Raw genomic sequence first — 21,751 nt, forward strand, 5'->3', positions numbered from 1 at the left:
CTATGAGTCGCCTGCGACTCGACGGCACTTAACAACAACAACAACAACCTGGACAGAGCAGTCAGGAAGGGGCCCTGGAAGCATGACAATTAAATGCTTGTCTGTTAACCAAAAGGTTAAGGGTTTGAACCCACCCAGCGGCTCCTCAGGGGAAAGAATTAACCATCTACCGCTGAAAAAATGGCATTGAGTGTAATCCTAACCCAGTCTCAGACTTTACTCTGAATCAGTCTCAACTCCTAACCTTAGTCCCCATTCCAACCCCTAATCCTAATCCCAGTCTTATACCAGCCTCTAGCCCTAATCCGATCCCCAGTGCAGCCCTAAATCTTGATCCCTAAACCCCTAACTCTACCCGTCATCAAACCATGACTTTAACCCCAACTCCAACCTTTAACCCTAACCCCTAATCTCAGCCTTTGACCGTGACCCTGATCTATCCTTGATCTTAACCCCAGTCCTAACCCTCAGCCCTAACACCAGCCCTTACCCTACCTTTTCCAGCTGCCTGTAGTTCACCTACCTTCTGAGTCCAGCAAGCCAAGAATCCCTGACAGGAGCCCCCACCGCAGCCTCTGCCCCCCACAGCCAGAGCCGTCCAAGAGGCAGTGAGGGGAGACTGAGAGCTGTCAGAGGCCCTGTTCACAGGCGAGACCAGACCCTTCTCCCACTCTTCTCATCCAGCAGTGGTTCATAAATAACGAAAATAACATAAAACTTGAAACAATCCTGTGTGTACTATTAGGGGGTATGATTTTTCCCCAGACTCTCACCAATATTTGGTGGAAGGTGGGTATTTGGTTTGGTTTTTTTTTTTAGTTTGTTTTCTTTGTTAGTAGTATTAATTTTAATGAAAATTTACAGAGACTTTGGATTTCCGTTCATTGGAAGGTGGCTTTAAAAAATTGTTGACTAATTCAGTAGACAGAATCTTCTCCCTCTCCGAGTCTTACCCTCTGTCCCCCAGCACCTGCACCCCGCCGTCTTGCCCTTGGATGTCTTTGTCTGGTGAAGATATCACCACTTTCCCTGACTTTGTTCATACCTGTTGCCTCAGGATCTCGGGGATTTTTGAATCTTTTCTCATCTTGTCATTTACTTGTTTATTGTTGTTGGATGCTTTTGGAGTCAATTTTGCAACAGCACAGGACAGGATAGAACTGCCCCAGTGCTTAGCTGTCCTCTTTACCAAAACAGGACTTTCCTTCCCCGGAGCCGTCAGGAAGATTCAATCCGCCTACCTCTCAGTCAGCAGCAGAGCGCTTAACCATTATGCCGCCAGGACTGCTCTTAGTAAGAATACGCGCAAATGAAGGCTCCTAGGTGGTGCCGGTCAGTGTAGTGATACCATCAGGTATCAGACCTGGCATCTGGGTCAGAGGAAGACTAATCGATAACCTGCATTAAGCAGAAGACACAACTTTGCTTGCTGAATGTGAGGGAAACTTGGAAGAACTTGCTGCAGAAGATCAAAGCCTACAGCCTTCAACATGCACTGCATCTCAACATCAAGACCACAGAAATCCTCACCACTGGACCAATAAGCAACAGCACGATACTGCATTGGGGAAGCCTGTACTCAGAAGTCTCTTCAGTTTACTGAGGAGCAATGATGTTTTCCTGAGGACTAAGGTGCACCTAATTTGGGCTATGGTCTTTTCAATCATTAGATGTGCATCTGAGAGTTGGACAGTGAATAAGGATGACTAAAGAAGAACAGATGCCTTTGATCTGTGGAGTTGGAGAAGATTACTCAATATCCCATGGACTGTCCAAAGAACAAATAGATATGTTTTGGAAAAAGTGCAGCCAGAGTGTTCTTTCAAGGCGAAGAGTTTCCAAACTTCATCTTGCATGCTTTGGGCCTGTTGCTAGAAGAAGCTATTCCTTGGAAAGGGGCATTATACTTGGAAAGTTAGAATCGGTAAGAGAGGAAGACTTTTCCCCCCCACTAGTTTATTTATTTTTTACTAGTTTATTCTATAAATTCAAACAAATTCCTTCCATTTCCCTCACGCCCCCCACCCATCAAACTCTACAACCTAATGATTAATCCCCTCTTCCCCCTGTACATCCACATCCCTCTGCTTCCAGCCTCTCCCACCCCTCCTGGATCCTGTACTCATTCTGTAGTAACGGTCTATACAATATTTAGCCTTGTGGAACTGAGTGAGTTCACTCAGCGTAATGCTGTCCAGTGCCTCCCAAGTTAGGTAGTAAAAGAGAGAAAGACTCTTTACTAAGAGATGGGTGAACACAGTGACTGCAGCAATGGGCTCAGGCGTGTCACAGGATGAGGAGGACACAGGGTGAAGCAGAGTTTAGATCTTTTGTTCATAGTCAGGTCACCATGAGTCAAACTCAACTTGACAGCACCCAACAACAACAAAAATGTGGTGCCACAGGGAGCTTGGGTGACCTAATGAATGGGTAAGGAGTTGAATCCACAGACAGGTGGTTCAAATCCACCAATTGCCCCAAGAGGGAGTCATATGGACAATTTCCTTCTATATGATTTATAGCCAATGAAAAACTGGTGGAGGGTCAGCTCGATGGCACCTAACAACAACAACAGGTGGCACAAAGCAGCACGCATTAAAATCTGTTAACCGAAAGGTTCAAAACCAGCCAGTGGTGCTGTGGAAGAGAAGTCCTGGAAATCAGCTTTTATAAAAATTGTAACCGCAAATCCACCTTGGGGATCTGTGTCTTTGCTGGTGTAGAGATTTTATAGACATGAGATCGTACAGTCTTGATCCTTTGAACCTGACTTCCTGTACTCGCATGATGTTTTCTGGACCCATCTGTGTCCTGGCTTATAACCTTACTCTTTTCTATTTTTTTTTTCTTTGTGTTTGCATAAGCATTTGCATGTTTGGCACCCTCACCTTTGATCGGGGTTGGACCTGTTTGGTTTGGCTCTCCACACTTTCTGCTCCCTCTGCACGGCCCCTTCCTGGTCCCCTGGTCTGCTGTTTCCCTCTGTCCCAGAGAGCAGCTACCTTCAGTTTCTGTGTTTGGGTGTTTGTTCCTCTGTGTGGGGTGACTCCCAGTACTTGGAAGGGCGGGTCTGTGGACAGGAGTCCCTCCAACCCCCTGCCTCCCCACCTTCTCTAACCCCACCCCCCATCAGGTTGTTTGCCGGCTGTTCCCATCACATAATGGGTCTGGAGTTGGTAATGTTTCTTCCTCCTCCACACCCCTATCAAGAATCCACCCCCTCCCACCAGTCCACGTCCCTGCTTCCTCTGATACAGCTCCGGATCTGTTTGGGAAAGTTTTCGGAACTGTAGGCTGGTGCTGGCAGGTTTCAGAGTTCTGTTTTCCAGCGAACCTCGTGCCTCTCCTAATAAGCTCTGGGCTTATCACTTGCTCCTTGTTTTCTCTCTTCTCTTCCTGACATGTTGCATTTTAAAATGAGGTGAATCCCAATCCTGCTTGTATATGTGTTTTGGTTTTTTTTTTTTTTTTAAATTATTGTTGTTGTTGTTGTTGTGTGCCAGAACCAACTCACAGCTGACCCATCTGGACACCTGACTTTTTCTCTTTTAGTGATTGTGAGCAGAGCTGCAGCACATGGTGATACGCAGGTGGAATCTAATGATGATGATGTTGTGGTTGTTATGTGCCATCTAGTTGCTTGCAACTCATAGCAACCCCATATACAAGAGCCCTAAACGCCGTTCTATCCTGTGCCAACCTTGCTGTCTCAAACACACTCATTTCCACTGCTCCACTCACAGAATCGATCCATCTCACCAAGGGTCTTCCTCTCCTGTGCCATCCCTCCACTCTCCCAAACATGATGTCCCTCTCCAGGGACCTGTCCCTACTTGCAACATGCCCAAAGTATGTCAGATGAAGGCTCAGAATCCTTGACTCCAAGGAGCATTCTGCCTTCACCCTCTCCAGGACAAACCTGTTTGTTCTCCTAGCAGTCCATGGTATATTCCACACTCTTCTCCAGCGCCACAGCTCAAAGGCATCAATTCTCTTTCTATCATTCCCATTCACTGTCCAGCTCTCCAATGCATGTAATTGCAAAGACTATAGCCTGGATCGGGCGCACCTTAGTCTCCAGCCTGACATCGTTGCTCTTCAGCACTCTTAAGAGGTCACTCACAGCCCACTTTCCCAATGCAATTCATCTCTTGATGTACTGGCTGCTGGTTCCAAGAATGTTGACTGTGTAGCCAAGCAAACTAAAACTGTGAACAATCTCAATCCCTTCACCATCCATCCTTATGCTGCCAATTTGTCCAGTGGTGAGAATATTTGTTTTCCTGACATTGAGCCTCAATCCATATTAGAGGCTGCAGTCCTTGACCTGCAGCAAGCACTTCAGGACCGCCTCAGTTTCAGCAAGCAGAGTTGTGTCATCGTATAACACAGATGACATCTAATGATGACGTTTTAAAAACAACATCAAAAGGCAGCATAAGAAGGAAAACCCAAACCAAACCGATTGCTGTCAAGTTGACTCCAACTCTTAGGGACTCTGTGCCAGAGAATGCTGTGACCCCAGGATTTGCCCTTTCCTTTTCTTTTAAATAATATTTTCTTGTGTTTTTTGAGAAAGTTTACACAGTACAGTTGTTGTTGTCTATGTGCCGTCGAGTCACCTGCTACCCAGAGAGACCCTATGTACAACAGCCCTAAACCCTGCTCTATCCTGTGCCGACCTCGTTTCTCATTTAATGCTTACTATGCAAATCAGGAGCCACTGTCAAGAAATCAAAAGACATGTTGCACTCAGTCAATCTACTGTCAAGAACCTCTCCAAAGTCCTAAAGAGCAAGGATATCAGTTTGAAGACTAAGGTAAGCCTGACCCACAGCATGACACTTTCATTCACTTCCTGTGGACCTGAGAGATGGACAATAAAGAAGGAAGATGGAAGAATTGATGCCTTTGAGTTGTGTTGCCGAAGAGTGAATCTGTCTTAGAGGAAGTGCAGCCAGGATGTTCTTTGTAGGCAATTTTAGGGAGACTTGATCTCAGATACTATGGGCATGCTGTCAGAATATGCCAGTGCTTGGAGAAGGAGGGTCAGCGAAAGAGAAGAAGACTCTCAATGAGATAGATGCACAGTGACCGCAGCAATGGGCTTGAGCTCAGCGGAGATTGTGAGGACGGCACGGGATAGGGCACGGTGTGGACCGGCTGTTCCCGGGTCACCGTCAGTGGCAGTCAATACAACAGCTATGACGAAGGGACAACACAGATTTGTTTAGTGACATTGGTTGCTTTTCCCTCAATGTGTCACCATCCCCATGCATTCCATTCTGGCTGTTCCCAGTCGTCTGGTTCACCTCCCACCACCTGGCTCTTTCACCTTCACTTAGGAGTAATTGTTGACCTTTGGTCTCCCAGAGATGAGCTTCTAAAGGGGCATCGTACCCGTGGGCACGGTGTTTTCTTTTATAAGCCAGTCTGTTCATTAAAAAACAGAATGAAGAGACAATGACCTCAGGGAGGTGGTTTTGGTTCACTGTCTCCGGGATGGCAGTCTGTGGACCACCTCAGCTGGTCTAGTAAGTCTGAGTTTAAGAATTTCCATTCTGGTCCACGTTTTTCTCCCATTCTCTCAAGGTCTGTGTATGGAGGCCCTGATGAGAATGGCCAGTAGTGCTAACCGGGCACCGTCTATCTAGTTCTGGTCTCAAAAGAGATGATGGTTTGCTCCATAAGGTTTGCAGCAGCATTTCTTTTTAAAAGTAGTTCTCTGGGACTTGCTTCCAAAGCACCCCTGGGAAGATCAGAACCAGCTGTGGATCTGATCCTCACCCGATCATGGGGGTGACTCAGGAGGATGCAGGACTGGGCAGTGTCTCCTTCCAGTGTGCGTGGGGTCACCAGCAATAAGGGCTGACTCGATGGTATTTGAGATGAAGATTACAGTACCTACGGCCCAGAGCTGCTGTAAGAATGAAATGAAACCATCTAGGCCAAACTGGAGGGAGCTTTGGTGGTAAAGGGTGATTACCTAGTGGTAAATACTTATGCTGCCAACCCAATGGCACATGCTTCAAATCCCCCAGTTGCACTGCAGGAGAAAGACAGGGAGTCTCTTCCCATTCAGTTGTTGTTCTTCTTGTTAGGTGCTGTCAAATCATTAGAAACACAGATAGACATTCCTGTGGTTCTCTTTGCTCTCAGCCAAGATCCATCTAACATTGGCAATGATGTCCCCAGTGCCACGACCTCTTCTAAATCCAGCTTGTATTTCTGATAGTTCTCTGTCAATGTACTGTTCCAGTTGTTTTTGGATAATCTTCAGCAGGATTTGGCTTGTGTGTGATATTAGTGATGTTGTTGTTGATTGCCTTGGAGTTGAGAATGACTCATAGCGACCCTATGAACAAAAGACCTGAAGCCTAAAAAAAAAGACCTGAAGCCTTTCTGTAACTATCATCATTTCTCAAAGTTCATAGAGTTTCCAGAGGCACGTTGTTTAGGAAGTGGATGCCACTCCTGCGTCTAAACCTGTCTTACACTGGGAGCTGCACCAAACACTATCCACTAAGCATAACCGTTATGGCATTTGACACCCCAGTGGCACAAGGTTCAGCATCACAGCAACCTCAGGTTACCTCAGTACAGCAAATTAACAGAAGAGTGCTGTACCACTTAGAAGAATATTCCTCCAAAACATAATAATCACTTTTAAATACAAAGGCCCTCCATGATGCTGTATTGATTCTAAACAAGAGGCTTAAATGAAAAAAAAAGAAAAACAAAAACAAAAAAACCAGCACACCAATATAATATTAGTGATAGTGTTCAATAATTTCCACACTCTTATCGTGTTGCTGATTTTTTTTCTCTCTTATGGTGAGAAGAATTTGCATTTAGAATTAGCCCGCTGGACTCAGTTTAGATGATCCCGATTTTGTTGGCAACATCCAAAGCATCATAATCAGGAGCAAGTCAAACACAGGCCTTCTTCTCTCCATCAGGCCTAATCAAAGTGTTGACCTTGGCCACATCAATGTCATAGAACTTCTTTATAGCTTGTTTGATGTGGTGCTTGTTGGCCTTGACATCCACAATGAACACAAGTGTGTTGTTATCGTCTATCTTCTTCATGGCTGACTCAGTGTTCAGGGAAAATTTGATGATGGCATAGTGGTCACGCTTGTTTCTCCCGGGGGTGCTCTTCTAGGGGTGTTTGGGCTGCCCTCGGAGTCTCAGCATCTTAGGCCACGGGAAGGTGGGTGATGTGCAGATCTTCTTTTTTTCTTTTTTGGCTGTGGACGCCCTTCAGGATCCCTTCTTGCCCTTTAATGCCTTTGATTTGGCTTCAGTTTTGGGCGGGCCAGAGGCTTCCTTTTTCACTTTTGGCACCATCTTCGTAGAAAGGCTCGGGTTGACTATTTTTGGAATGGGAATAAATATGGATCTCTTCCACGTGGTTGTCCTCCAGATGTCTTGGCACAGCCTGGTGAGCACGTCCAGAGCTGCATTTGTTTGTTGAACTATGTCAATTGGTTTGCCATCAATTCCTGAGGCCTGTTTTTTTTGCCAATTCCTTCAGAGTAGCTTGAACTTCCTCCTTCATCACCATTCTGTGGGGTCAGCTGGGGTTGGTTCCGACTCAGTAGTACACAACGACAACAGTAGGCCAAACTGAGCTGTTGGCTCAGGAAGTCGGACTTTTGTCACTGAAGTAGTGACTCCCTTCCCCCACAGCATGATCTGACGTGGTCCCACCTGGGAAGGGCACCCCAAGACAGGTCCAGAACTGGCAGCGTTCTCACACCCTCTCCACCTTGTCTTTTAGGAGCTCCACCTCTGTGTTTCCAGGAGGCATTTTGCTGCAGAACGGGGCTGCCGACTGCGAGGGCTGCCCCCAGGCAACTATAGCGTGCGTGTGCGGGCCACCTCCCTGGCGGGCAATGGCTCCTGGACCGAACCCACCTACTTCTATGTGACAGATTACTGTAAGTCTCCATGGCAACAAGGTTGGCCTGTGTTTGAGCTGAAATGAGTTGGGAAGTTTGGAGATTACCAGTCCCTGACCTTAGCCACTGTCTTCCCTGACCCTGTACCCCCTCTGCCCATGGGAGTAATGACAGAATCCGCCTACCCCCTTTACACCACCAAGAAAGACAGTACAGAGGTTTTGGTGACATCATAGATGTCACAAGGAAATTGACCCTGGAATACTTTCAGGATGCTTTTAGAACCAGCTCAGGCTCACTGAATTGCAATTTGTCTCCTGTTACGTTGTTGTTGTTGTTTGCCATCTAGTCAGAATCGACCCAGAGCTGACTCCCTGATGGGTTTTCAGAGGCAGAAAACTGCTCATGCTGGGGGTTCTGGGGGAGCACAGTGGGAGGTGAGTCTTGCAGGGGTAGTTCAGATCAGGGTCTGGACTGGAACTGGTGTGCGAGGCACAGGGTTGCAGAGAGGCGCCATCCCTGCACCTACTTCCCCAACCCCTCCAGGTTGGTATCCTGGGTACCTCACTCTCCTCACTCAGACTCTGAAATCTGAGGATGGGGCAAATCGAGGCTCTCAGAAGTGAGAGAGGAGGGGCAGCGAGTCTCAGATCTTACCCCTGTGCCCCATCTTTAGGGACCCCTCAGTTCCAGCCGCTGAAATCGCTCCAGCCTAGGGAAGGAAGCAGGGGGTCCACGACGCATGACCGGGTGGTTGCCATTTCTCTCCTCTTGGTCATTTGTCCCCCTACTGTGTTCCCACTGCTTCTGGAGGCAGTCTGTGTGCTGGGGGGCTGTCTGAGGCACACTGCTGTGGAGCAGGAGGGTCGGGTTCCTCAGGACAGGGTCCTCTTTGAAGGTGGTTTGGGCCAGTCAGCGCTCACTAAGTGGTTCAGGTACGAATCCCTGTTCTGTCCTTGAGCCTTGGTCAAGACCCTTCCCCTCTCTGAGCTTCCACAGCCTATTATTTGAACTGAGATCCCTCTGAGTACCATCCTTCTTGATTCAAATAAACAACAACAAAAAACCCAACAAAACCCCAAACCAGTGACTTGTACATGCAGTCTAACTTATGGCGGCCCAGTGTGTGCCAAGTAGGACTGCTCTGTAGAGACAGAAGCAGATTTCCAGGCTGTTTAAAAAAAAAATAAAGCAAAACACACACACACACACACACACACAAACAAAAACAAAACAACAAACCGCAAAGGCTGCACAGGACGTGCCACAGCTGACCTTTATGCGCTTCACAAGGTGGAACTGGCCCTGTTAACAACATCAGCAACACAACCAATTCCCACAAGGTCAGACATGTCTTCCATACCACTTTCTACTCATCTCAACAACAATCTTAATGCTTTGCTGAGTCGGAAATCCTTTCCAGTGGCTCACAGACCACACAGAACCGTATTATGGAAGTCAAATGGCCATAATTCAGATTAGTAACAGAATATAATTTTTGTCTGGACAGTTCCTTAACTATCCTCCTTAAATAGCCTCAGGTTTCAGCCTTGTGACTTTAGGCCAGTATTACAAAGCTCTCAGTCTGGCTAATTAGTTCTCTTTCAGCCCTCCAACAGACTTGGGCAAAAGGCTCTTGGCTCTGGTTTAATGGCATAGCAGTTCCAAGGTCTGCTCCATCTCACATCAGGTCTTTGGTTCTCCGCTGTGCTACTGTGGCTGCTAGTCTGAGGCCCTAGCCTTAGAGGACACGTTATATGCTGCTGCTTTGCTCGTGGTCAGATTCTCCAAGCTGCCACGGATTCTGCTTAGTTTAGCGGTGAGACTAGCCAATAATACCCTTATAGATAGACTAACAAACCCTATTCATATATCCCTGTCCATCCATATGGCAAAGTCAGACTCAATGTGGCTCTCCAAGCCACTTTAACAATAAACCTTTGCCACCACACAGGCCTTTCGTCCAAGGTGTCTCTCAGTGGGTTTGAACTACCAATCTTTTGGTTAGTGGTGAAACATTTGGGACAGTAGCTGGTTCCTTCTGTCAGCTGTTCTTTTAACAAGTTGAGAGTTCTCGCTCAGGCAAGTCTTTGAAGAGCCTGAGTCTCGGCTTGTCTGTGACTACAGACAGTTCAGCTCGCAAGTAATCTTTCTTTTTCTTTTCTTTTCTTTTTTTTTTTTGGAGGAAGCTGCTTAATGTTTTCAGCTGCTTCGAGAGGAGTTTTGCGGAAATGCACATTCTTTCATTTTGCTGGCTTCTCATGCTGGCAACCAGTACGCCCACAACGCAGTGGTTTTACAAAATACTTTTCTCTTTTCCACTGAGATGAAACTCACAGAACATAGTCAAAGCCGCTGTCAAGCAAGCAAGTAGCCCCGTGGCACTTTGTTCTGTCACAGTGTGGGGCTATCATTCCATCTGGTTCTGAGGCATTTTCAGTGCATGAAAGTAGATCTGACTCCCTGGGAGGTGCACACAGTTCCTGCTCTGGCCACAACACCAAAAAAGGTGGGCAGTTTGAGTCCCACCAGCAGCACCTTTGAAAAAAATGCCAGGTGATCTACTGTCGAATAATCAGCCTTGAAAGCTCTGGGAGCCCAGCACTCCTCCAACACCCCTGGGGTCACCACAGCTCAGAATCAACTTCATGGCAGCAGTTTTGGGTTCTTTAATTAAACCTGCACAGGAATCAGATTGATTACATCTGTGCAAAGAATCACTGGAGAAGCTCAATATCAGCTGTGGAAACTAGGCCACATGCTGATTGAAGAACAGACCATCAACTGCTCATACGCAAGTTCAAACTAAAGCTAAAGAAGATTAAATCAAAACCACAAGAACCACAATTTGGTTTGTTTTTTTAAGAACCACAATTTGACCTTGAGTCTATGCCACCTAAATTTAAAACCATCTGAGGAACAGATTCGAGGCCTTGAACTCTACTGAACGAAGACCAGATGAGCTATGGGAGGATTTCAAGAATATCATCCCAAGGGGAGCTCTGGTGGCCTAGTGGCAAGGAGCTGCAACTACAATCCCAGAGGCACACAGTTCGAATCCACCAGATGCTCTGCCGGGAAAATCATCCCAGAAGAATGTAAAAGGTCGTTACAAAGACAGAAGAGGAAGCAAAGACTGAGGTCGATGTCAGAAGAGACTCTTAACATTTCACTAGAGTGCTGAGAAAGCAAAGCAAAGGGAAGAAAGTAGGAAGTTAAGGAGCTAAACAGAAGATTTCAAAGGGCAGCTGGGAGAAGACAAAGCAAAGTATTATAATGAAATGTGCAAAGAGTTGGAGTCAGAAAAGCAAAAGTTCTGAACTCGCTTGGCATTTCTTAAGCCAAGGGAGCTGAAGAACAAATTCAAGCCTCAAGTTGCAATAATTAAGGATGCTGTGAGCAGAATATTGAATGATCCAGGAAGCGTTAAAAGTAGATGGAAGGAATATAAAGAGTTATTGTACCAAAAAGGATCGGCTGACACAGAAAATTTCAAGAAACAACATCTAGTATACCAGTGTTGATGTTCGCAAGAACATGGAAACAACCAAAATGTCCAGCCACAATGGATTGAGAAATTATTGTACATTCACACAATGGGATACTATGCAGCACACAGGAACAATGATATTTCCCCTCCTTTTCGCCCCCTCTACTAAGTTTATTTATAAAACTCAAATTTGAACAAATTCCTTCAATTTCCCTCACCCACCCCACCCATCAAATTGTATAATCCAATGATTAATACCCCCGCCCCCTGAGTACCCACATCCCTCTGCTTCAAGCCTCTCCCACCCTTCCTGGATCCTTTACTCATTATTCAATAATGGTTTTATATAATATTTATCCTTGTAGGACTGAGTTAGGAGCAATGATTTTGTAACTTATTACCTAACTTGGGAAGAACTAGAGAGCATTATGCTGAGTGAACTAACTCAGTCCCACAAGGATAAATATTGTATAAAACCATTATTGTAGAATGAGTATAAGGATCCAAGAGGGATGGGAGAGTAAAAAAAGGAACAACATATGATCAAGATGCAATGGTGATGAAGGGGGAAGGTCAAGCTTCTCTGACAGAATTAGCAAAAAATAAGGCCCCAGAAATTGATGGAATATCTACCAATTGACATATTTCGACAAATATATGCTGCCCTGGGTGTGCTCACCAGGTTGTGCCAAGAAATTTGGAGGACAACTACTTGACTGATTAGAAGAGATCTAGAAATATATTCCCATTCCAGAAAAAAAAAATAACCCAAGGAGAGTGTGGAAAATATTGAACACTGTCATCGATTTCACACACTAGCAGAATCCTGCTGAAGATCATCCAGAAACAACTGGAGCAGTCCATCGACAGAAAACACAACCAGAAATAGAAGCTAGATTTGTAAGAAGCTGTGGTACTAGAGACATAATCGCCAGTGTCAGATGGTTCTTGGCTCAATGCAGAGAGTATCAGAGGAATGTCTATCTGTGTTTCACTAACTATGCAAAGGCATTTGACGGTGTGGATTACAACAAATTGTGGCTAACCTTGAGGAGAATGGGAACTCCAGAATATTTGACTACGCTCATGCAAGACCTAGACTTGGACCAGGAAGGAGTCCTCAAAACAGAGCAAGGAGACACTGCATGGTTCAAAATCAGGAAAGGAATGAGTCAGGGCTGTGTCCTATCTCCATACCTTTCCAATCTGTATGCGGAACAGATCATTCAGGAGGCTAGGCTTTATGAGGAGAAATGTGGCATCAGGATTGGAGAAAGACTCATCAATAACTTGCGTCATGCAGATTATACAACCTTGCTTGCTGAAACTGAGGAGGACCTGAAGCACTTGCTGCAGAAGGTCAAGGACTGCAGTCTTCAATATGGGTTGAAGCTCACCACCAAGAAGACAAAGATTTTCATCACTGGGCCAACTGGCAGCACAATGATAGATGAAGTGATTGAGGTTATTAACAATTTGAACTTGCTCAGCTCCACAATCAACACTCTTGGCACCAGCAGTCCGGAAATCAAAAGGGGAATTATATTGGGTGAGTCTGTTATCAACGACCTCTCCAGAGAGCTAAAGAGTAATGATGTCAGTCTAGGGACTAAGGTGTGCCTGATCCAGGAACATGATCTTTGCAATTACTTGCTATGCATCAGAAAGCTGGATAAAGACTAAGTGGGACAGAAGAAGAATCAATGCCTTTGAGTTATGGTGCTAGAGAAGAATATTGAACATACCATTGACTGTCAAGAGAACAAATAGGTCTGTCCTGGAGAGAGTGAGACCAACTTTCTCCTTGGAGTCTAGGATCTTGAAGCTCTATCTCACATACTTTGGGCACATGGCCAGCAGCGACCAGTCCTTGGAAGAGGACATGATACTTGCAAAGGTGGAGGGAGAGTGCAAAAGAGAAAGAGCCTGAATGAGATGGATTGACACAGTGACAGGGTAATGGGGGTAGACGTATTGGAGTCAGTGAGACTGGCTCAGGATAGCGCAGGGTTCAGAGCTGTTGTATGATAAGGTCGCTATGAGTAGCAGGTAACTCAATGGAACACAGTAACAACACCAACTATTAAGGAAGGCCTGGTGGCCTTGTGGGTAAGGAGTTGAGCCGCCAACCCAAAGGCATGCTGTTCAAATCCACCAGCTTCTCTGTGGAAGAAAGATGGACAGTCCCCTTCCATGAGATTTACTGCTTCTGAAAACCCACTGGAGGGTCAGCTCTGGATTAGTTCTGACTCCATGGTACATAACAACATGGGATCTCTCTCCTTAGGTCTCAGAGGCTGTAAATTGCATGAAAGGAGACTGTTTGTTTTTCTCTTACAGAGCTCCTGGTGGATTTGAACCACTGGAGAGGCATGGCCTTTAGGTTTACAGCCTCCCCAGACTGCCACCCAAGGAGTCTTTTTAGAATTGCCAAAGGAAAGATGTCTGAGAGACCGGTGAAGAGGCGGACAGCAGGCATATACTAGGCTTGCAGGCGAACAGACCCAGGTGAAGCAGATCCTTCCTCAAGTGAACACATAGTGAATCTTGTCCTTTTCTTCTTCTGTTCCAGTGGACGTCCCATCGAACATCGCCAAGATCATCATTGGACCCCTCATCTTTGTCTTTCTCTTCAGCATTGTGATCGGGAGTATTTATCTGTTCCTGAGAAAGAGGTGAGTCCAGGGATCCTCTGGGAAAGATGCTGGCCGTGGTGGGAGAATGGCCTGGTGACCTCTCTAAAGATCGCTGTCAGGTTGATAGGCGCCGCTGAGTCACTTCCCACCCATAGCGACCCCACGCAGGGCAGAAGGAAGCACTGCCCACCCGCGCCGTCCTCACACACCTGCTGTCCGAGCCTGTTCTCGTTGCCACTCTGCCAGCCCATCTGTCTGGGGAGCTTTCTCCTTTTCACTGACCCTTTACCAGGCATGATGGCCACATAGGTGACTGTAGGGGACAGTCAGGGTCACTGTAGGTTGAAACTGACTCATCACTTAACAGCACAGAGAAAAGACAATTTATTGCTACTTTAACCTATATACCTTCCTTCTGATAAAAATGCCAACCTCACTCCTTTTTCTCTACTTTGAATTTCCCCCCCCTTCATTTTAATAGCTAATCATTTGTTGTGGTTAATTGTGTTTACATAATTGTAATCACAGGGAACCCTGGTAGCCTGTACCGTTATGAGCTGGGTTCCTAACAGAAAGAGCTGCAGCCCTACTTCGACAGTTGCTCCAAGGGAGAAAAACAGCCCCCTCGTGTAATGATTTTTTTTTCTTTAAAAAAAAAATTTATTGGTTTGCGTAGAATCATTCATATATGTCTTATTTTGTACATGTGCTTTGTTTTATACAAGCATTCATATGCATTATTTTTTGCAGCTTTATACCTTTATTTCCACTATTAATTTTTTTAATTTATTTAAATGAACATTTACAGAGATTTGGGGTTTCCATTTATTCATTGTTGCATTTTTCTTCCTGTCCCACTCCTCCCCCAGCCCCATTCGGTTTTCTCTTTGAAAAGTAAAAGAAAAATTACTTCACTGATATACAATGCAACCTCCCCCCCCCCTCCCCGAGTATGCTCTACTACACAACCTTCATTCTGGACTCTTGTCATAATGAAAATACCCAATCATATATTGCTATTGAACTGTTCTCTCCCTCATCTGTTTCAATGCAATATACATAATTTATCCAATTTTTCTCAGTCTCACCCCATCCCTGATGTCTGTCCCATTCTACAACGGTGGCACTATGTAGTATTTGTCCTTTTGTGAGTGAGATATTTCACTCAGCATAATGTCCTCCAGGGTCACCCATTTTGAATAATATTTCATGAGTTCCTTGTTTTTCAATGCTGTGTTACTCCTTATATCTTAGTCCTCCCATTTTAGACAGCCAGTTTTTAATTTATCTATTCTCTGAGGAAATAAGCATGTGTTTTTTTTTTCTGGAAAACAACCCCAAATCTCAAAACCCTTAATTTATCGTTGAATCCAAATATATAAACAGTGGTCCAGTCCAGAGCATTGCAGTGTGTAGAGTTTTGAAAGTGGTGATAAGTACATAGGTAGCCAGTGTGTACAGTTTGTTTGGGGGACGTTTGTCCTCATTACGTTTTCTGGACAATCATACACAGTTATAGTATGGGACATTACCTATTCCTTTGGCCCAGCTGGCTTTGTTAAGCCTGGTGTCCATGCAAACATCTGATGTTCCCATCTCCTTCCTGGCAATATCCAGATCTCCTTGAGTGCCTGAGGTGCACACTTTTTTAAAAAAATAAAATCCAAACAGATTTATTTATAAAGTTTGAATACGTTGTTTTTCACACTGAATTTTTCCCGTTTCCTTCACTCTCCACGCACCCATCAAATGATACAACCACTCTGAAGAGATTGGACATGTTCAGGGTGGTTTTGTCATAGATGGTACAACCACTCTGGAAGGCAGTTTGACACTTCCTCAAAAAGCTAAACATAGAAATTCCATATTAACCAGCTATTACACTGGTTGGAATATACCCTGAGCAAAATGAGAACTGAGGCTCAAATGGAGACTTGCACACCAGTGCTCATACCTGCATTATTCACCATCACAAGAACAGGGAAACAGCCCAGATGTCCAACCACAATAGGATGGATTAAGAAATTATGATACATTCACACAATGCAATACTATGCAGCACGCAGGAGCAATGATTTTTGTAAATTACTGCCTCACTTGGAAGGGACTGGAGCGCATTATGCTGAGTGAACTAACTCAGTCCCATGAAGACAAATACTGCATAAAACCATTATTGCGGGATGAATATAAAGATCCAAGGCGGGGGTAGGGTCGAGGCAGAGCGGTGAGGATGGGGGAGGGGGTGGAGTGGTTAATCATAGGGTCACACAGTTGGATGGGTGATGGTGGACACTTCTGAAAGCCCACTCCAGGGATGTGCTTGTGAATGTTGAAGGTGTCGTCTCTGGTCACCACGTCATTGATGACAGAACTGTCCTTCTTCTTCTCACTGCCCTTTTTTGTGGGGGCCATAGCGCCGGGACCAGGCTGGACAGCCATACACATTTATATAATTGCTCACCATTGCTCCATGCTTATTTTCTCCCTGTCCTTTCAAGCCCCCATCAAACTTTTCCCATTACTTCACCTCCTCCACTCACTAACCTCTGCTATCCTGGTGATTTCCCCCTTCCCATTTTTTTGACCCGCTTCTCTCCTTTGCCTTTTGCATATTACTACATCTCTTGCTTACTTTACCTCTTGCTTTCACAATAGTGGCCTTATGCAGTATTTGTCCTTATGTGTCAGAGATACTTCACTCAGCATAATACTTTCTAATCTCCCCCAAATTACGACTTTCAATTTTTTACCTGAAATATAGAATATAACACTAATTTTTGTCAACCTTTGTAACCCCTTGGTGAAAGAAAGATGTGGCAGTCAGCTTTTGTAAAGATGGGAGACTTGCGAATCTGATAGATGGTTTTGTTCTGCTCCGTGGGGATTCTAGAAATCAGAGTAGGCTCAGTGACACACAATAACAACAGAGATGAGTGTGCCCAAGTCCAAATCATTCAAATGATGAATGCCGGCTCCACCACTAATAAAAAAGGTTGGAGGTTCAGGTCCATCCAGAGGAACCTTGGAAGAAAGTTCTGGCAACTCGGTACTGAAAACTCAGGGATTGAAAACCCGGTGGGTCACGGTTCGTCTCGGACATGGATAAGGTCCTTAGAAATCACAATTGACTTGACAGCAAGTGAGGGGGCAGGGCAAGTACAGCATCTACAAGTGACGGGTTTTAAAAGCCTACAGGCAGCTGTCTAAGGTGTAACTGTTGGCCTCTCCCTGTCCTAAACAAAGAAGAGCGGCAAAATCAAAGCTGCGTAGGGAACAGTTATGCTCTGTAAGGAATCACATAGAGGAGGCCTGGAAAAAGTGAAAGAAAAATGTGACAAAAACTCAAAATCATAAAAATGGCCAGGATTGTTGGTTTCACTGAGACTGATGGACCCCTGAGACTGTGGCCCTTAGTCCAACTCTGAGCTTTCAACTAAACTGTGGCTCACTTTCAGCCAAACAAGAGATATGCTTGTAAGATGAACTGTACCACCAAGGAGGTGCATCATCCTGAGAACAAGCAATCAGATAAGATTAAAAGGAGTGTTTCCTCAGGAAGAATGCTTAGAATGTCAGAAAGGGTAGGCTGGGTGGATGAATGGAAGTAAGAATCACAGAGAAGGAATGGGAGGAGTGCTGGTGCTGTCACAATGTGGGAACTGTAATTAATGTCATAAAATTGGTAGAGTTCAGCTTCTTGAATATTTGCTCAGCATACAGATTGAATAGATATGGATAGAGAATCCAACCTTGACACTGTCCATTCTTAATTTTAAACCATATCATGGTCTCTTGCTGTGTTCGCACAACAGCCTCTTGGTCTAGGTATAGGTTTTGCATGAGCACAATCAACTAAATGCTTTAGAATTTCTGTTCTTCTCAGTCTCGGCCATAATAGTAAATGTTAGTCATAACTTGTGATGACCCACACAGTCAGATGCCTTTGCATAGTCCATAAAACATAAAGTGTCACGGAGCTCTGGTGGCCTAGTGGCAGGAAGCTGCCCAGCAATCCCAGAGGTGCATGGTTCGAATCCACCAGATGCTCTGCTGGAGAAGGAGGGACAATCTCCTCCTGTACCAGTGAGATCCGACTTGATGGTGCACACACACACACACACACACACACACACACACACACAATAACAATAGATTTTTTTAAAGAAGCATAAAGAGTCAGGAAGCATGAGGACAGCACAGGACAGGACAGGGTTCAGATCTGTTGTTCACAGGGTCGCTGTGGGTCATGCTCAACTCAACAGCGCCTAACAACAACAACTACTCATACATACGTATGCACCAGCAGCACCTTATGAGGAACAACTGTTCCGTTTTCAGGAAATTTTTAGGCCATTTGGTAAATGTGGCCATTGTTAAAAATTATATAAGCTTGCAAGGACAGAAACGATATGAAAAGTATTCATCAGCTCCTCCTGTGTATCAGCGTAGACCTGTGCTCCATTTTTCAGTGACTTTCCAGAAGTTAATTGCCAGGTCTTTCTTCTGCAGCACCTCTGGGCACACTCCAACCTTTCTCAGCAGCAGCTGAGCATGTTAACAGCTTGTACAATCCAGGTTCGTGGCGTAGTGGTTAAGGAGTTGTACTGTCAACCCAAAGGCAGCTGGCTTGAATCCACCAGCTGCTCTCAAGGAGAAAGATGGACAGTCTTCTCCCATGTGATTTACAGCCTCTGAAAACCCACTAAAGGGTCAGGTATGAGTCAGTTCTGACTTGACACCAATGAGTTAGTGAAGTGGAGACACGAACATACTGTGTGGAGAAGTATTAATTGCCCACGAGATACGAGGTTGATTGGTTCAGGAAAAGTGTGCATCAGGGCTGTGTCCTTTCTCCATACTTATTCAGTAGGTATGGTGAGCAAATCATTTGAGAAACTAGACCATATGAAGAAGAATGTGGCATCAGGACTGAAGGAAGAAGACTCATCAATGACCTGCATTCCACATCTGACACAACCTCGCTTGCAGAAAGTGAAGAAGATTTGAAGCCATTGCAAAGACGACCTCCTTCAATATGGATTCCATCTCAACATCAAGAAAACAAACACCCTCGCCACTGGATCTGTAGGCAACATCGTGATCGATGGAGAAAAGATTGAAGTTGTCCGGAGTTCAACTTGGATCCACCATCAACAGCCATGCAGCCTGGAAATCAAAAGACATGTTGCACTTGGAAAATCTGCTGTCAGGGACTTCTCCAAAGTGCTGAAGAACAACAAGGAAGCCAGTTAAAGAATAAGGTGTGCCCCATGCAAGCCATGATATTTTCAGTTGTTTTTTTTTGCATCTGAAAGTTGGGCAAGAAATAAGACTGAAGAAGTGATGCTTTTGAATTTTAGTGAATTGTAGAGATGGAGTACTGACTATCCTATGGACTGCAAAACAGATTAAGTCAGTCTTAAAGAAAATGCGACCAGGGTTTTCCTCAGAGGCATGGAAGGTGAAACATCATCTCACAGACTTTGGTCATGTTGTCAGGAAGAGCCAGTTGTTGGGAGAAGACAGCATGCTGGGGAAGGTGGAAGGTCGGAAAAGAGGAAGACCTTCAACATGGTGGAAGTGACACAGTGACAATGTAACAATGGACTGGAGCATATCAGAGCTTGTGAGGATGGCACACGATAGGAAAAGCTTCAGACCTGTTATTCCTAAAGGTGCCGTGAGTCGTGGTCCACTCAAAGACACCTGACCTGTTATTCCTAAAGGTGCCGTGAGTCGTGGTCCACTCAAAGACACCTAACAACAGTAAGAAACAGTAGGGGTGAAGGCACATGTTTGGTGCATCAGAATAGAGGTTTGATGGGTTTTCCCTTAAAGCAAAAGGCCCTGCCCTAGGCTGTCTCCAGTCTGCCAGTAAAGGTCTCTGTTGGCTTTAGGTTGGAGTTCCTGGATTATTTTCACAATGAAGCACTCAACTGCTAAATGCCGTCAGAGGTGACTCAGATGAAAGGTCTGGCGATCTGCTTCTGCGAAGGGTCTCCGCTTTGGGGGCCATGGTTCTCCCCCACAGCATATGAGGTGTCCATAGACTAGTTTTAGCGCTTATAGTTTTGGTCTCCTGGAGGCTTGCTGCCTCCCCCAGCATTCCCAGGGAGCTAACCAGGTATCTCTTTGTGTTCCCATCCAGGCAGCCAGATGGGCCTCTGGGGCCGCTGTATGCGTCTTCAAATCCCGAGTACCTCAGTGCCAGTGATGGTGAGTACCAGCCCTTCCCCTGCCTGCCCCATCCGGCGGCTGCTTTTAGCTGCCCGCTGAGCCAGGGCTGGGTGGCTTATGATGGCCTCACTCATATTCCTGTTGTCTGCAGGCCCGGGGCCTCAGCAGGGTAGCCTCCAGCAGGCTAACTGGGCACTAAGGCTTGCTTGGTGTGCTCCTGGTCCATCAGTAAAAGAGGCTAAGCCCCAGGGCACAAGCGCTCCTCAGCCTCCGCTGTGGTCCTTTCCCTATTGCCTAGGGACCAAAGCCAATGGCTCAGCCACACATAGATACAGAGGGTGAGGGATAGCCCTGTGGGTGGGGTTTTATACTATTTTGACCTGGATGAGGGATAGCCCCCTAAAGGGGCTTCATGCTAGTGTGACCTGCTGATTCCATATACTGTCCAGGAGCTTTGCGGAAACCACACCTCACGGAAGCACCACTGGGGCTGGATCTCTGAAATAAGAGAAAAAAAAAGGAGAGGGTGGAGGGTCCAGGCACTGCTGACCATTAGAATCCCTTCTTGAGCCTCCCAGCCCTCACTTGAGCACAGTAAGGGTCAGTGCATGAGTGTGTGCTGGACCCAGATGGGACATCTCAGATGGAGGGCTGCGAAGTGGGAAGGGGGTCCCCCAGGGGCCCACTGAGGACGCTTTCTAAATAAGTGAAGACAGTGTTTCCCTGTTCCGTGTACGTGCCCGACGAGTGGGAGGTGCCCCGCGAGAAGATCGCGCTCCTGCGGGAGCTGGGCCAGGGCTCGTTTGGCATGGTGTACGAGGGCAACGCCCGGGACATCGTCAAGGGCGAGGCTGAGACCCGCGTGGCCGTGAAGACCGTCAACGAGTCTGCCAGCCTGCGCGAGCGCATCGAGTTCCTCAACGAGGCCTCGGTCATGAAAGGGTTCACCTGCCATCACGTGGTGAGTCCTGGGCCCCAGGCCCCGCGAGTAACCGCAGCGTGGGCCACCTGCTCTGGATACGGGGATGTGACTCCCTTGCCCTTCGCTGCCCCAGCCGTCCTGAAGGTGCAGACCCTTCTCCCACTTCTCTGAAGTCAGGCTCTGCAGTATGATGCCCGTTGTGGGTTGCCAACTCATGGCAAGCCAGGGAGCGCTGGTGGCCTGGTGGTAAGCAGCTGCTCTGCCAACCCAAAGGTTTGCGGTTCTAATCCACCAGGTGCTCTGAAGAAAGAATAAGCACTCTTCTCCTGTGGGATTAACTGCCTCTGAAAGCCCGCTGCAGGGTCAGCTGTGGGTCAGTTCTGACTCAACAGCACACAACAACACAACCATATAATGAATTAGGAGCTGGCAGTCCATAGGGTTCTCATGGACTGAGTTTTGGAAGTCAGTTGCCAGACCTTTCTTCCTAGTCTGTCATAGTCTGGAAGCTCTGTTGCAACCTGTTCAACCTCCTAGCAACATGCAGGCCTCTGTTGACAGAAGGGTGGTGGCTGTATGTATATGAGGTGTACTGGCCAGTACTCAAACCTAGGTCAATATA

The 21,751-nt window shown here is 46.1% G+C and overlaps 1 protein-coding gene across 1 annotated transcript in view; it reads left to right on the forward strand.

The window, feature by feature from the left end:
- INSR (insulin receptor) overlaps positions 1–21,751 on the forward strand; it is a 219,832-nt gene that overhangs the window by 187,782 nt on the left and 10,299 nt on the right. Inside the window, exons 17-20 of the mRNA XM_006902677.1 lie at positions 7,784–7,943; positions 13,967–14,069; positions 20,179–20,246; positions 20,924–21,168. Coding sequence (XP_006902739.1) covers positions 7,784–7,943; positions 13,967–14,069; positions 20,179–20,246; positions 20,924–21,168 — 576 coding nt within the window. The remainder of the gene's footprint in view (positions 1–7,783; positions 7,944–13,966; positions 14,070–20,178; positions 20,247–20,923; positions 21,169–21,751) is intronic.

Source organism: Elephantulus edwardii, unplaced genomic scaffold (genome assembly GCF_000299155.1).
Source record: "Elephantulus edwardii isolate Elephantulus edwardi_28Jun2011 unplaced genomic scaffold, EleEdw1.0 scaffold00438, whole genome shotgun sequence".
NCBI lineage: Eukaryota > Metazoa > Chordata > Mammalia > Macroscelidea > Macroscelididae > Elephantulus > Elephantulus edwardii.